The sequence below is a fragment of the Phallusia mammillata genome, chromosome 3 (assembly GCF_965637545.1).
Source record: "Phallusia mammillata chromosome 3, kaPhaMamm4.hap1.1, whole genome shotgun sequence".
In the NCBI taxonomy this organism is placed as follows: Eukaryota; Metazoa; Chordata; class Ascidiacea; order Phlebobranchia; family Ascidiidae; genus Phallusia; species Phallusia mammillata.
This window is the reverse complement of record NC_137254.1, coordinates 4,029,013-4,044,515: the sequence shown is the minus strand read 5'-3', so window position 1 is coordinate 4,044,515 and position 15,503 is coordinate 4,029,013. Positions and strand designations below refer to the sequence as shown.

The window sequence follows — 15,503 nt, the reverse complement described above, 5'->3', positions numbered from 1 at the left end:
ACGTTCCAACTCAATCTTCTGAAAGGAACAAAACACGGTGTTGTGCAATTTATTAGAATGTTTTGTCCTTAGCGGTTTTTAAACCTTAGTAAAATAAAACTACATTGAGTAAATATCCAGCAAACATTAATCTAGTTGATAAACCCAAATCGTAGTTTTGTTTTTGTCATAAACTCTCATAAATTTAATGTTCATGATCATAATTGCATTTTCTATTGTATGGCCTCTTCTTTATGTAAATCAGTGTGTAAGATTTCTTGCCTCTAGTGGCGCCAAGCTGTTATGTATGGGTCCTGGAATATCGTCCTGGCATTGCTATTGACGCAACAATGACGTTGTGACGTTAAATCAATTGTGGTGCAATTACCTTGTGCGAGTCCTCATGGTTTGCGTTTATTAGTGTCTGCTCTATGTGCTGACCGCGCGAAAGTGATTATGTAATTGATAAATAACTGATATGTGTTTCTTTTTGTTTAAATAGGGAAATTTACTAATAATATGAAAACTGTCGATGATATATTTGAGCTGTGTAAAGACTTGAGTTACTGGTGAGCATTCTGAGTTATTACGATTTACTCGTTACAGAACTAGTCATTGACAACACGTTGTCTTATATTATAGCGAAAGGAAAATCCGACACAACGTAAATTTGATTCCTATCAGGCTCCCCCAAAACAACTTGAAGCTCAAACGCCTTGTGCCAGCCGCAACCGATGCCTAGAGGTTGGTGAACGTTTTCTTCCGAAACCGATTGTAGAAAAGTTTAAAGGTGACCGTATGGACTATTTGAGCTTCATCAACCGTTATCAACTGCTTATTGCAGATAAGTTTGAATTGTTCGACCTGAAGCTAATTTATTTGTTGCAACATTGCGAAGAGCGTGTATATGAACAGTTGAAGCATCATTCTGCGTGTGAAAGCCCTCGAGAGGGTTACGAAATGGCCCGACGCGAATTATACGAAAGGTACGGGCAGCCCCATATAATAGCCCGGCGCTGCGAGAATTTGCTACAGGTTGTCCCGAGACTAACTTCTAATGACCCAGCCGGTCTCGAGAAACCGGCCGTACTGTTTGGAAATTGCGGTGCATCCTTAGAAAAATTTGTTGGTACGTCCATTGTAGACTCGTTGGAATTTATTTCCTCGATTGCTAACAAACTTACACTTAAGATGCGGGAGAAATAGGTATCCGATCCGTTGCGTGTCCAGGACATAACAAATAATGTTGCAAGATTTGCTGACTTCGCAAAGTTCGTCATAGAGCAAAGTCGAGAAGCCAATTTGATTTTCGGAAAATGTCTGTTTCGATATGGTATTGAAAAGACTCACGTCAGAAGACAGAAGGTATCTGCGTACAACGTAAACGCTTCAGCTCCGGAGATCGCAGTTAATTTTTTACGTCTGTGCGCACTCGGTAAAAGGCCTCATCGAAATGGGTAAGCAAACCCAGAGATTCTGAGGAAGAGTGTAACGACAATGTTTGCGAATTTCACAATGACTGCATGAATTCCGTCACCAACAGAGGCCATCCGCGTACCTGGATATACTTCCTGTTCAAGAACGATGAGAACACAAGCTGGTAAATACATACGCTTTGATTGACTCAGGTGCTAATAGGACATTTTGGGAATGTCAGTTGGCAGAGAAATTGGGTGCTAAAACAACTACATATAGATTGCACTTTACGCTAAACGCTTAACCACGGATCAGCCTGTAGGCGTAGCACTACTTCCGTGTCACTATTGGTGTCACCCCTCAATGGGGGACAAGAGCTGAAACTTCCTTGTGTTGTATTGGTTGACAGGATCCCCGCCAATCCGAGCAAAGTATCAGAAGCTAAACAGCTGCGAAAGTGTAAATATTTGCGCGGTGTCGACTTGTCACAAATAGAGGCTGGCGATGTGACATTGCTTATTGGGAGCGATAATGCGATCGCACACAGGTTGCCGGAGAGCCGCTTTGCGCCCAATCCACGCGAAACCCCAGATGCGGTTAGGACGCCGCTTTGAAGGGCCCTTCTCTGGAGACACAGGCGCATGTGGAGTAAGAATACAGCTTTTACTTGACATCGTTTTCCGCAGATGGTGAAACTGATTGTTTAGGAAACGTACGATGAAGAAAGTTTCTTCTCATCGCTAGAAGACGATACTGCCGAGTCGGCGGTATAAACGATTCGTTCATATATTCTGATGGCTTTTCGTCCATTAAAATATGATCTTTATTTGAGTGTGAAATTTGTAAAACGATGATGTTACACGATAGGGGTAGCATAGTTTAATGTAAGAAAACTGCACATTCGGTACGGTACGGATTAAGCGACTATATTCTCAGAAAATCAAGATAGGTTTATCATATGTTAACATCAGAAAACCGCAGGTAGCCTGTATGTACGGATTATGCAAGTATATTCTCAGAAAATCATGTACGAACTTCACCTTAGCATCATGTATGATTCGATGTAAACTTTTCGTGTTAAACAACCCTATATGTCTATGATTATCATCAGAAATTCGTACGTGACACAAACATGAACTTATATATTATATGTATGATTCGGGGATAATTTTCCGCCTGGGCCTTTGTTATGTTGGTTTAATTTTTGTCTCTTTATGGTCATATTTTGTATTTATGTTTGTAAATTTGTGGTATGTGAATCTAAATCTTATTGTTATGACATTATGGATTTACAGATGTGTTTTTTTTTTGAATACTAAATCTTAAACGAATCTGATGGATTGATTCATGTTATAATTTTGCATGTCAGAGATTATTATAATTCACTTAACCCATTCCCCCACGAGAGGGGCTGCCCCATCATGGTCGATGAAAGTCTACGAATAGGTTATTGAAAACCTTTTTGTGTTTTTTCTCTCTAGATCTCTAACATTTTGTTAGTTTTAACTATATTTGTGCCAAAAGTTTATTTGTTGCTTATATCATATATTAATGTTAATATATTATACAGCAAATATGATATATTGGATATATTGTTTAGCAAATATATTTCGTATGTTATAAATTGCAGGTATGTCATTAATTTTCCACTGAAAACGAATCATGAAGACGTCATAAAAAAGAAGTGCATTTCATATACTTTAGTGGCCTACCGATCTTACTTCACTACTTTTGCCGCTAGCATTCGAAGTGTGGGTTGGATGTTCCACTTTTTTGTTTTTCAAAGTTATTTTGACCTTTTCCCTTTCCGCTAAATCAGATGAAAAAGAAGGGATACATTCTTAAAAATAACAATGCTTTCACTAAAAAAACAAACTTGTCTTTAAATTGTATCGAAACCTTTTTTGTTCTGTTCATTACTTCCATAAATTTGAAAAATGTAGACCACAATAACACAAAATGCTTCAAAAAAGTTGTGTTTAAAATTCTCTTTGAAAGTTGGCCATTATATCTCAAATATTAAGCAATTCCAGTAATAACAACGATCATTAATTTGTTTTATAATACCTCATTGCCAAGAACACAAAAGTCCTGGGTTCTAATCCCACCTCAACCACTTGCGATTTCGAATTAAAAACATTAATTTAACATAGTGGAAACCTGATGGCGTAAACCCGGTTACGTTTGACTACATCCTTTTGCTATATATATACAACAATCAACAAAAGCAAAAACTTACCCTTTTCAGGTGAATCTCCCATATTCTTTAAAGCTTTCTTTCTTTGCAATCGTTCAAAGGCACATTCACTTAAAATCTATGCAAACAAAATAATGATATCCAAACTACTGTAAAACAGACCAAGTAAAGTAAATACTAAAACACAGAGTTGGATTTTTCACGTAATCGGAGAATAAGTGTCATCACCAATATGATGTAGGAATATAATGACAGATTGAAAAAATGACTTAACCTCTCAAAACCTAAACGAGGTACATGAAATCGTCGACATAGATTTTGACTATCCAAGTTGTAGAAAATGTAAGGACGCTAAAATATGACCGAAACATTCACAAAGAGTTATTGACAAAGTTACTAACCTCTACTTCAGCAAAAGATTGCGCCTGGAAACAAATCTTGAACTGTGAAGCTCTCACACAAGACGCTTTATACATTGTAACAACAAGAATTGAAACGACGCACAGCGCAAAAAGACACACAATTGGTCTACGTCATTTTAAACCTCAACGCTTTCAAATGTTTGCCAACCAATGTGCGCAGTACAATGGTTGTGTTGGGATTATTCTCATTCATGTAACAGCTGTTCAAACTACATGTTGTTTGTTTGCTAAAATGTCATGGCTTTTGTCTCACTTTTTACGTTTTTTTACGAATCAAGCGTTCCACAGAGTATACATTTTTGACATCATGATTTTGATCGGGCCAATACAAATATCTTTCTACTAAATGCTTTTGTTTGGCATTTCTTGTGTTACCGCACACGGTCTATGACTAAGATTTGACACACGGCATGTAAAACTCAACGACTTCAAACGGTTTGTAAAGTGGATGTGTACGCGTGATGCAACCTGGCCCCGACAGCGACTTATAATGGCTGGTTGAAAGGGATGTCTATTTTCGTTACGGTTGAACGGGTCTTTTCTAGTCTTGCCCAAGTGGGTTTGGCAGAGGCTGCGTGATCAAGTAGACTAGGATTATTTTCTTTTTAGCTTTGTCATAAAATCAAAACTCCGACTCCTGGCTGGGGTAACTGGACAACCGAAATGTTCAAAATTCCTTTATTGGTTGGTAATAAATCTAGGCGCCTTTAAACGTTTTAAAATCCTGACGTTGCATTTCGCGGAATCACAAGCTGATCATGTTATTTATAGTGAGGCAAATTCTTTGTTTTACAGTTAAACCTTTCTCTATAAAGTTATAGAGTTTTTTTTATGCAATTTTTTTCATTTGTATAGTTTTATGAGGCCATAGAGCTGTTTAACAGCGTCGTACATCTTTTCAGGTACGAACGAGAGGTTCTAAATGATTTGGTTCAGGAAGCAAAATTTCAAACACACAGAAAAATGTGCAACGATGAACAAACAACATAGGTTGATGAAGAGTAATCTAGAAGAGCAATATGACTTAAAAATTCTTAGATGACGAACGAACGAAAAGGTGTTAAAATAAACATTGAGCACACTATTATGATGGCTGCTACGCGAAAAGCGAAATCTTTTCATTGTTTAAACAAAAACGTTTCTTTGTAGTTGTTTCAAAACTTGTTCTTGGTCTCAGTATCATTTTAATAAAGCGTTATTTACAATTTAACTATTACGACATAATCTTTATGCCATTAATGATTTTTAGCATCATGAATTCTACAAGTAAAACTTTTATTGAAAGTTATTTGTTGAGTAAGTAACAACAAACACACTAATACTGACATGTGACACACAACAATAAGTTCCCTATGAGATTATTTTTATGATCACACTTCAAAAACGTATCGCTACTTTTGTTCACTTAATTAACTACTGTCTCGCACCAGCACATTTGTAATTGGCCGGGAAGATCATGTTACATTTGTGATGCCATATTTCGTGCTAGATTTAGGGTAGCGTTATGTTTTTGCAAAGTTTGCTTGGTGCTGCATGGTTCTTGATGTACGTTAAAGCAAACTTCAGAAGTTTTTTAATATATAAAAACATATTATTTTGCAGAAATAAATCAAACAAAAAATCACAGTGTTGAAAGGATAATTTTTCGCCTTTCTTTTGTGTTCAAAAATGGAAGCGATTTAAAAGCCAGATAGCATTATCTGCAGAAATATTACAGAAAAATACATTTTTTTGTAATGATGATGATTGTTACTTCATGCAGCGACATCGGATTTTCACCTAAAGATGAAGCGGTAATAAAGTAGTTACATTTTGTCGCAAATACATATGCAATGATAATGTTTGTGGTGATATTACGTTATAGAGCGATCTTCCTCTAGTGGTCCTGTTAGTAAATATATTAAAATAATTTGCCCTTAACAAGCAATTTTAAAATAAAGTGAGAATAATGTAGTTGTCACTTTTAGCAGTAGCAATTCAAACGTGTAACTTAAGACTAGTAGATTATAAAAATCACAACTTTAATTTTCTTCCAACGATTATAGAAGGTAATAAATTTGTTATGCTTTGATGCTGGTTTGCATGTTTTCATTTGTGAATTAACTACACAATCATTTAACTAACCGTTTGCCAAATTGTCTTCTTTTTATTTGTGGTTTTATTCAGTAATTCTGTACTTAATAGAATTGTAAAGATTTTAATTTGTTTGCCAAATATTTCTGGTTTGAAATATTGGGACCTGCACCATACATATTTTATCCACCTTACTTGGGTAATTGTAAAAAAATCTCGCTCAGGAAGCAAAATATTTGCTGGCAAAATCCAAAATCCAAAGTTGTTGTTGTCTTCTCCGTATAATCAATTAAAAACAGTTCGTACGTTTTAACATTTCTCACTAAAACACTAATTTTTTAAGCACAAAACAAATCCATTTGTAACTATGAAAAGTTTTTTTGGGGGGGTATCTGAAAAGGAAATCCCAATCCTAAGATTTTGAGTGGTTTCAGATTTGTGGCCAACAAATGAATTAGAAAACTTTTTGCTGTTTCTTGTTCAAATATATCACTTCTTTGTTTTTTTTTAGAAAAAAACTTAAAATCTGAATTTTAGACCATGACTTAAAGTCAATTTTTTGGGAATCCTGCCCACATTACACCCGAGTGATACACAGTATGGGACGTGGCTAAAATGTGCCAAAATTTAATTCATACAAACACAAGTTATCTTTCTGGAGTTTATTTAAAAGTTCTATTATCGTTTTATAAAAGTATCATCACTAACAATACTGTATCAGTTTGTTTAGTTTTGCTCATGTCGTATAAATATTGGAATTGCCCATTTCCTTTGGATATGTATCAATGTAGACGCACGTAGGAACCCCCAAACATAATTTGAAAAATATGCAAAACTTATATATTATGCGCCCAATGGAATTTTGTTTGAAATCGACCTCAAACTTAACAGCCAAGTGTTTCGAGAAAACTATTGTTCAGCTATTGTTGCAAACATGGAATTGCAAACTTTGGTTTGGTTTAAAATCGTGTTACTGACTAGTGATTACCTAGACCACATTCTAGTCTGTCTGTACTCTGTAGACTCTGTAGTACTGTACTAGCCTAGCTAGTTTTTTTTTCAAGGGGTTCGAACCCAGGACTCTCCCGGGGACGAATCCCGATCAGGGTTTTTATGTCTGTGTATGGGTCAGGCGCGCCGGACCATTCGGCCAAGTTCCTGCCCTTGATACTTGGGAAGTTGGGTTAGCAGTAGTAGCTAGCATTTAGTTTACTACTAGAGCAATGGAAATCTTTGTTGTTTCAGGTTAGATGTTACATTTAGATAATTTTTGTACTCAACTAAACAGTTCTAATAAAATTAGAAAAAATTCAGATATTTTTCGGATCGGATCTTATTGTTGCTCGAAAATTTTGGATCAGAATCGGATCGGAAAATCACAATTCAGGATCGGATTTCGGATCTCAAATTTCCCGATCCGCCCACCTCTGGTAGAGAATCGACGACTAAAACCAAATCTACAATTTATAGCATGGAAAAAAATTCTCGACATAATTATCCTATCAAAAGTCTGTGGTGTTTTCAATATCAATAAAAATTATTCAAAAAAAAAAAAAAAATTATACTGCGAGGACATAGGTTGCATAAATTACCAATTTAATCTTAAGCTTTCACCTCATGTGAAAGAACATTTGTGACGTTTTATAGTACATATAAACACTATGATTTTAGTTTACAACGTAAACCGTCAACCTCCAAACCAAGGTAGGAAATATAATTCGCCTGTAAATTTAACGAAACGCAAATATTTGTTGCAAATAACGGGTTCTTTTCAGGCCTATTTGCAGTTGAAAACTTCGACCCTAATGGACCACGAAACCAACCTCATAACAACTAATGTTTGCTTCAACGCAATTAAACTATGCAGCAATAAGCAAACCTGCAAATAATGAAGTTCTGCATTGAGTTTCCGCACCTAAAATATTAACCAGAAGAACTAAGCAGTTTGGCTCGAAACTGCAGCACCCAAACTGTTGTACGCATACCGTCTTACAATTTCTTAGACCGAAAGTGTTCTCGACTGACCAGGAAGTTCTGCCACTTTGACTCAAATTAAGACAATAATCAACAACTTAACATTTAATGAATAAAGATGAAAACGGATAAGAGCATAAATCTAAACCGGTAAATTTGAAGTCTAATGAAAGCAAAAAAAATCATTTTGATTTTCTTCGAAACAATAACATGAAAAAATTATTATTTGTTTGTGAATATAATATCAATTGCATCCGATTATATTGTTCTACAGTCATATTAACAAAAACACCTTGACAAGGTATTTTTCTGACAACAATGAAGCAGTAAATATTACATGTACTGTAATAACTAGTTTCAAAACCTCTAGCAAATTTAACAAGCAACGAATTTTAGAATAAATCGGTGCCTAACTTGTTGTTTTGGGGAAAATTTTAAGCGTTTTTGTCTCGTGAGAAACAATACAATGTTATTTATGAAACGTTATTGTGAAGTATTTCCTACAGACCAATTTGTTTGGAGTTTACATCTTGGGCAGTTTTGCCCATACGAGGTAACCAGCTCCGATAATTACAGCAGCCAGAAGAACAAACATCCCAAGTTGAAATATGCTTCATTTACTTTATCTCTGTTTCCTGGAGTGTCTGCAACAAATATACATATCTGTGTTAGAGCATTTGTTACCAGAACCCGTTCTTAAATCTCCGTGCTGTCCAATAACAATGATAAACTAATATTTACATTGCACAAAAACAAGTCAGCAAGCGTCTTAATACATAATCAACCTGGTTCACAATATTTTTAGTGCGACAAGGCGAAGACAAAAATATCAGCATGTCATGGGATCCAAACTCTCGAAACAATATAATCCAGTTGTTAACCTTTTTTAGTTTTCGCAAGTAACTTTGATTTTACCAAAACGAAAATGAAACTAAAGTGCGACGTCAGGAGTCAGGTCAAGCAAACATACATTTAACTTGGCCGTATGGTAACCGAATCCACTTGTGTTCAAAATCCAATGGGATCTAAACCTGCTCCGGTCACGCAGGCAGTTTTTTCACAAACCCGCCAAAACGGGTTTCAAACAAAAAAATAAACAAACAAACAAGACATTTTAGATTCAAAGACAAAAAGTAGCGCAATCTTTTAGAAATGAATATGTCTAAAACGTTTGATTTTAAAATGCAACAACATATGCAGCTGGAGTATTTTGTCCTGAATTAAGTTGGTGTATACGAAAAGAAAGCTATTTCTTTGTTACCATACATAGGCAAATACTGGGTAGATTGTGAAATGTGAAGTGGTCCTGCAGAAAGTCGTTGGTTGCGTATATTGTTAGTTTGAACCCTTGCTTTAATTAATCAAATATATCATGTGAAAGTTGTGCAGAACGTTCGAAAAAAACGGAACATGGAAAAAATGTTCTGTAAATGTCTTTGTAGCAACTAGGACAATGTTTTGGCAGAACAACAAAACAAAATTTTCGTTTCAACGATTAAATTACGTCGCGTACACAACCACGTTATGAAGCGTTTGAAGGCGTTGTGGTTTAACATGTGGTGGAACGATTTTGTCTTTCTTCGCTGTGCGTCAATGCAGTTACTGTGCCTACAATGTATATAGCATTTTGTGTGAGAGCTTTACAGTTTAGGCTTCTTTGAAGGCGTATGTTTTTACTAGATTTGATTTTCCTAATTTTATCATCAATCCTTTCTGAGAGTTAAGGTGCAAAATTTTATTGTGATTTTTAATTTTACAAAATTAATTTTGACGATTAGACAAATGGTGGTAACGAAAAGAACCGGAGATATCTATGCTTGCAATATAGAAAATCAAATAAAGCATCTTTCATTTGAGGCTTGCTTAATTGAGAACTCGAGTTTAATGCAAAAATTATTCGCCGATATGCAGTGTTATTGGAAAACACATTCTAACATATAAATGCATAAGATAGTACCTGGAAGAAAAAGCATTCACTGTTGCCAGCCGAAAAAACAATAGAAGGTACGCAAAATTTCCTTGTCTCCTTACTGTACAGAGTGCCGGCAAGAAAGACAAGCACTGAACGGTTTGATCAGAAAATTGTGTTTAAATAGAAAAAAACAGTCGTTGATTCTTGGTAAGATTTGATTCGTGCTTTTACAAAAGTAATTATTTCGATGACAAAAGTATGTATCTCTGATATAAAAAAAAATCATAAAAAAATTTAAAGCCTTGAAAATATTACTGAAAATACGAACGATTTCCTTTGTATTAGGCAGCAGACCAGCCTTTGGTAACCTAAGACGTTTTAAGGAAACCGTGAAACCTCATGTGTGCGACTAAGAGGAACATGACGAGCGTGAACAAAGCCTAATAGCCCGTTTACACTATGCATAACGCGCTCGCTCAAAACCTGCGTTGTGTATTTATTTCATTTTTACTGTCTGGTTTTGCGTTCGACTGTTTTCGGGCGCTCATGTCTTGTAGAAATGAGCGAGCGATCGTCTACCGAGCGTTTTTTCTGCGTATCGCTCAGCTTGAACCTGCGCAAAACGATTTGTGATATCGTTATGTGCGGGTTTCTGATTTGAAAAGTTGGTTTATTTGGCAGAAGCAAATGAGGGTACGTTATTTGCCTTAGATTTATGGATTTATAACATTGGTATGATTGCATGTAGTGTTTTCTGTGTTTGAATATTGTAATTGAGTGCATTTAAATTGTGCAATCCATCTAACATAGGTGACTACATGGCATGAAAACATGAAAGTAACATAAACATGCCACTAATCTAAACAACAATATCTTAATTGAGATGTTTAAACAATGATTACCAAGATGCAAAATCATGTTTATCTTACTTTCATGCAGAACATTATTTTATTTTATTTCAAACAAACTCTTTTCGAATCTAAAATAGGTAACAATAAATTTATTTAGTGATTTATGGTCATCGACCGCTGTTGTGGGCTAAAAATGGCGCCGAGCATGTTATTGAGCATACTTAGGTAGGCACCCCATATCGCTGTGTAAACTGAATGGGTCGCTGGATAAGGTTAGGTGCCACTGATAATCGTAAAGAATAGTTGAAGTGTTAGACGTGTTCGTAAAGTTTGAGAATATTTTAAGGGCTGTATAAATTACTTCATGTTTCTGTTGAACCGAAAATGATAATGTATCCTCTTTTTGTTTGTTACCCTTGACAGATTACCCTATTTAACATTTCCCAAACTTGCTCTAATTATTAAAATTAGGTCCGTATTTTAAACAACGAAAATAGTTGTAACGTAATGGCGATATTGTCAATTTTTCATGTGTTGTATGGCAAAACCAAACCAATTCACGCCACTCTAAGCTTTCTCAAATTATTGATACAAAGTCATTGTAGTTTTTTTTCATTATAGCAACAGAGAGAATCCAGTCTCATACGGAACATATTGTTGTATGTCCAGGTTAAAGTTGATTGGTAAAGTGAGGATAACGCAAGTTCATTATTTTTGTGTATTTGACCGTGACGGCAACTACGCACTGTTCCCACTTTATCAGTGGCCCAGTTTCACACACATCAGTGTTCAATTAAATCTCGTGGTCTGTTTAACAGAAAATAAATGTTATCAAATATATTGTAAATTAATTTCCCATCCAAGTACTTTAAATGACTTGGTAATTATATTGCTATACCTCGGGACGATAAAAGTTTGCTAACCAACAGAGATTCACAATCGCAACACAAGTTCTTTTTTTGCATCTAAAACCGGATACTATATTTTCGTCTGCTGATATAATCAGTCACGTGGGACCAGGCTGACCACTCGTGTTAGTAAAAGGAAGTTGAAGCGAAATGAAATTCTCATAATGTACTTGAGTACACGCTTGTAGTACTTTAATAATTGTTCTGTTGCGTAAAAAGATTTGGTTTAATTCGCTATTTGCATGGTAATAAATTAAACGCTACATTACAATTTAAATGCCTCCGTCTTATTTCTTGGTTATTACAGAAGTACGAAAACGGGCACTTAAAATATCTCACATAAAAACAATGATGTAAAAAAATTTCTTTGCTTCAAAGCTGTGGAGTCAGAAATTTTTTTTTAGCTTTCGTCAGTCTATAGATAATACCGGAAACCGAACCACATTATTTCTTTTCATGATCATAGTACGTCACACACACGCCAGTATTAAAAGCGTTTAAAGTCAATTAAGCGTGGCGAGGCGCAGCCCAATTTCCAAAGCATCGTTCTGCGCTGTGCGTGTCTTCTCTCAGCATTGGTAGCTGTTTGTGTCATAACTTGCAGTGTAGAATTATATTTTTCAAAGCTTGCTCGAAAGCGGTAATAACTTGCTTCTCAAAAGTTGTTTTATAAGTCGTGTAAATTGGATTAGAAGTAAATCGGCAAGTTTGTCAATTAAAATGTTGCGCATTTTGTATTACTTGCATGTGGACTTATTTTGTATGTGCGTCTTCTGAAAATAATAACAAGTTTTTTTTTAAGTTCTCAGGTTAGTTGTTTTATACACCTAAAATTTTTTAGCTGAAAATTGTACTTCAAATGAACAGTAATATAACTTATCACAAAAAGATTTACTGGTAATTATTATGTTTAGTTGATAATAATCATCTAACAAAAACAAAACGTCATAGACGTTGTGGTTTGGTGAAAAAGTAAAACAAAATTGTTAGATCTTATGGTAACTTTTAATCATAATTGTAATGATTAGATTTTAATAAATGATGAATATTTCTCATATAACTCCTATAGCAAATAACGTAGCAACTTTCAACTTTTAGATCAAGTCAATAACATAAATTTTGTTTATTTATGTTTTCCGTTAATAATATTGTCGGAAAATTTGATTTAAGTAAACTTTTGGCAACATGTTTATTCAGCCAATACATATTGGTAAAAAAGTATCGATAAAACGTCTTAGGTTTGATTCCTCAACGCCTAAATTGTGAACAGTATTTCGTAAAAATATAGGGTTTGGGTTTAAATCTCCCGGGCAATGTCTGCTGGGTACTTTTAGTTTTACTTCTAGTGACCAGTTTCATATTTACTGAACATTCTCAACTCGATTGGATTTTTGAGTTACGCACATCCTGCCAAAACCACATGGGCAAAACTAGAAAAGACCCGCTCAACCATAACGTAAATAGACATTCCCATGAACCAGCCACTATTAAGTTGCTGACGAGGCCAGGGGCGGCATTATGAACACTTCCTCGCTCGCTAACTTAACGAGCTCGCTAAAATATTTTTAGCGAGGACTTAGCGAGCGAGAAACTCGCTAACGTAATTGGTATTACGAAGTGTCCTCGTAAACGCCTAGCTAAAGCCTGACGCAAAAACGAGAGAATGCGTCAAAATCGTGAGAAAAAAGACGTCTGATTCAGCAAAATTAGGAAGTCGCGCTATGCGACATCTTGTGGAAGGCCGTTTTTGTTAGCAGTTGAGCTTCACGTGGACATTGGCGGCATTGTTTTGGAAGTTTTACGCCGAATTATTTTATTCTTGTGTTTAGTCATTGTGTAAGCTTTAGTTTTTTCAAAAAGTAAATTGATTATGGATACAATAAGCAGTAAAATTGTAAAAAAGCGATCTCCAAGATGGACAGCTGTTGAAGTAGAAGCATTAGTTAATGCAGTGGAAAAACATGCAAAATGCATTCTGGGTTCATTTTCACCAGAAATTACAGTTGCTTCAAAACAACAAGCTTGGAAAATAGTGACAACTATGGTAAGATTTGTGCACAATATTTTTTGTTATTACTGCTGTACATAGATCATGATATTTTACAGGTTAATTCAGTCAATATCAGTGGTGTTAATCGCACAATTGAGCAAGTGGAACATAAGTGGTGGGATCTAAAAAGTGTTGCAAAAAAATCAGTGTCGGAATGGAAAAAAGAATCAACTAAAACTGGTGGTGGTGTGAACAAAGCTACACCACCTTCAGATGTTCATTATCAAGTCATAAACATAATTGGACAACAGGCAGTGTATGGAATAAAAGGTGCATTATCACTTGAAAGCAGTGACAATTAAGTACCCTTTGTTATGTTAGAAATGATTCATACACTTGTAATGCCTAATTTTTTTTGTAGGAAGTGTTTCCCAGGTTGCCACTACAAGCCAAGCACCTCAAGATGTGGAAGAACCGGTGGCATTCACATGTTCGACTATGGATGACAGTATTTTTGAAATAATTGAAGAACCAGTGAGCCCTGCAAAGCGCCGCCGTCGTGATCCAGAAAAGGACAAAGTTGACATACAAAAAGAAATTTATGTCCAAATATCAGACATAGCTATAATTCAACAGCAACAGTTGGAACAAATGATAAGAACAAATGATTTGTGGCGACAAAAGTTGCAGTTGTCTGAAACCAGTAAAGTTGAATTAACCTGCAGTCAACCCTTTACAGTTGATGATTAGATGTAATGTGCATTTTTAACAGTATGCTTTTTTCTGCATGTTTTTTTTTTTTTTTTTTCAATTTTCTGTTATGTACTACTTTCACTGCTGGTTAAAGGCCTCAATCTGTGCAAGCCTGTCAGGGTTTTATTCATTCTTGTTCACTGTTTTTGATTGCCCTACATCATTAGTTACCTATTCTTCACTGTTATTCTTACCTACCTTATGACTTTCATATTCGTTTACCCATTTTTCAAGTTCATTTCTGTGTTGCTGTGTTGCCACTTTTTGCAATAAACAACCACAAAAAACAAACATTTCACAAACATCTTTATTGGAATGTGGAAATAATCGAATCTCTCATAGTACTACCTTGCAAGTCATGCATTTCATTTGTTGTGGTGGTGTCTAAAAGTGAATCTATGTCAGCATTTGCTGGCAGTGGTTGAGGCAGTGGCACATTGTAAAGGCGACAAATATTGTGCAGAATGAAACAACACATTGTAATTTTACAAACTTGTAGAGGTGAATAACATAACCTTCCTCCTGCGTGATCAATAACTCTCCATCTCTGTATTAAAACACCAAATGCCCTAAACAACAAAGCTTTATTATCATTTATGTTCACATTAAGAGATGCAGGACAAATGTAACTTACTTCTCTACTGTTGACCGTGTTTGTTTGTGAGCCTTATTATACTTCTGTTGTGAAGGGGTACTTGGGTGAAGAGGTGTCATTAACCAAGGTTTTAATGGATAACCACTGTCACCTAGCAAAATGTCGTCATCATATTTTCCATCCTCAAAATCCTGGTATACATTTGATTGTCAAAGAATGAATGAATCATGACATGAGCCAGGCCACTTGCATACCACATCCAAAAACACCATATTGGCGTCACATATAGCCTGCAAAAATAATTTAAAAATGAAACCAATATATAACAAGGGAAAAGTATACAACTTGCCTGCACATTGATGGAATGATAACCCTTTCTGTTAACAAAGAGATGTTCTTCTTCACTTGGTGCAATTATGGGAATATGTGTTCC

General features: G+C 35.5%; 1 protein-coding gene across 1 annotated transcript; it reads left to right on the top strand.

Moving 5' to 3' along the window:
• Positions 1-13,231: 13,231 nt before the first annotated feature.
• Positions 13,232-14,524, top strand: LOC145218748 (t-SNARE domain-containing protein 1-like). The gene is made up of 3 exons (XM_080086157.1): positions 13,232-13,776; positions 13,839-14,052; positions 14,144-14,524. Exons 1-3 carry the CDS (start codon positions 13,603-13,605, stop codon positions 14,470-14,472), a joined length of 717 nt encoding a protein of 238 aa, XP_079942283.1. The 5' UTR covers positions 13,232-13,602; the 3' UTR covers positions 14,473-14,524.
• Positions 14,525-15,503: the final 979 nt, after the last annotated feature.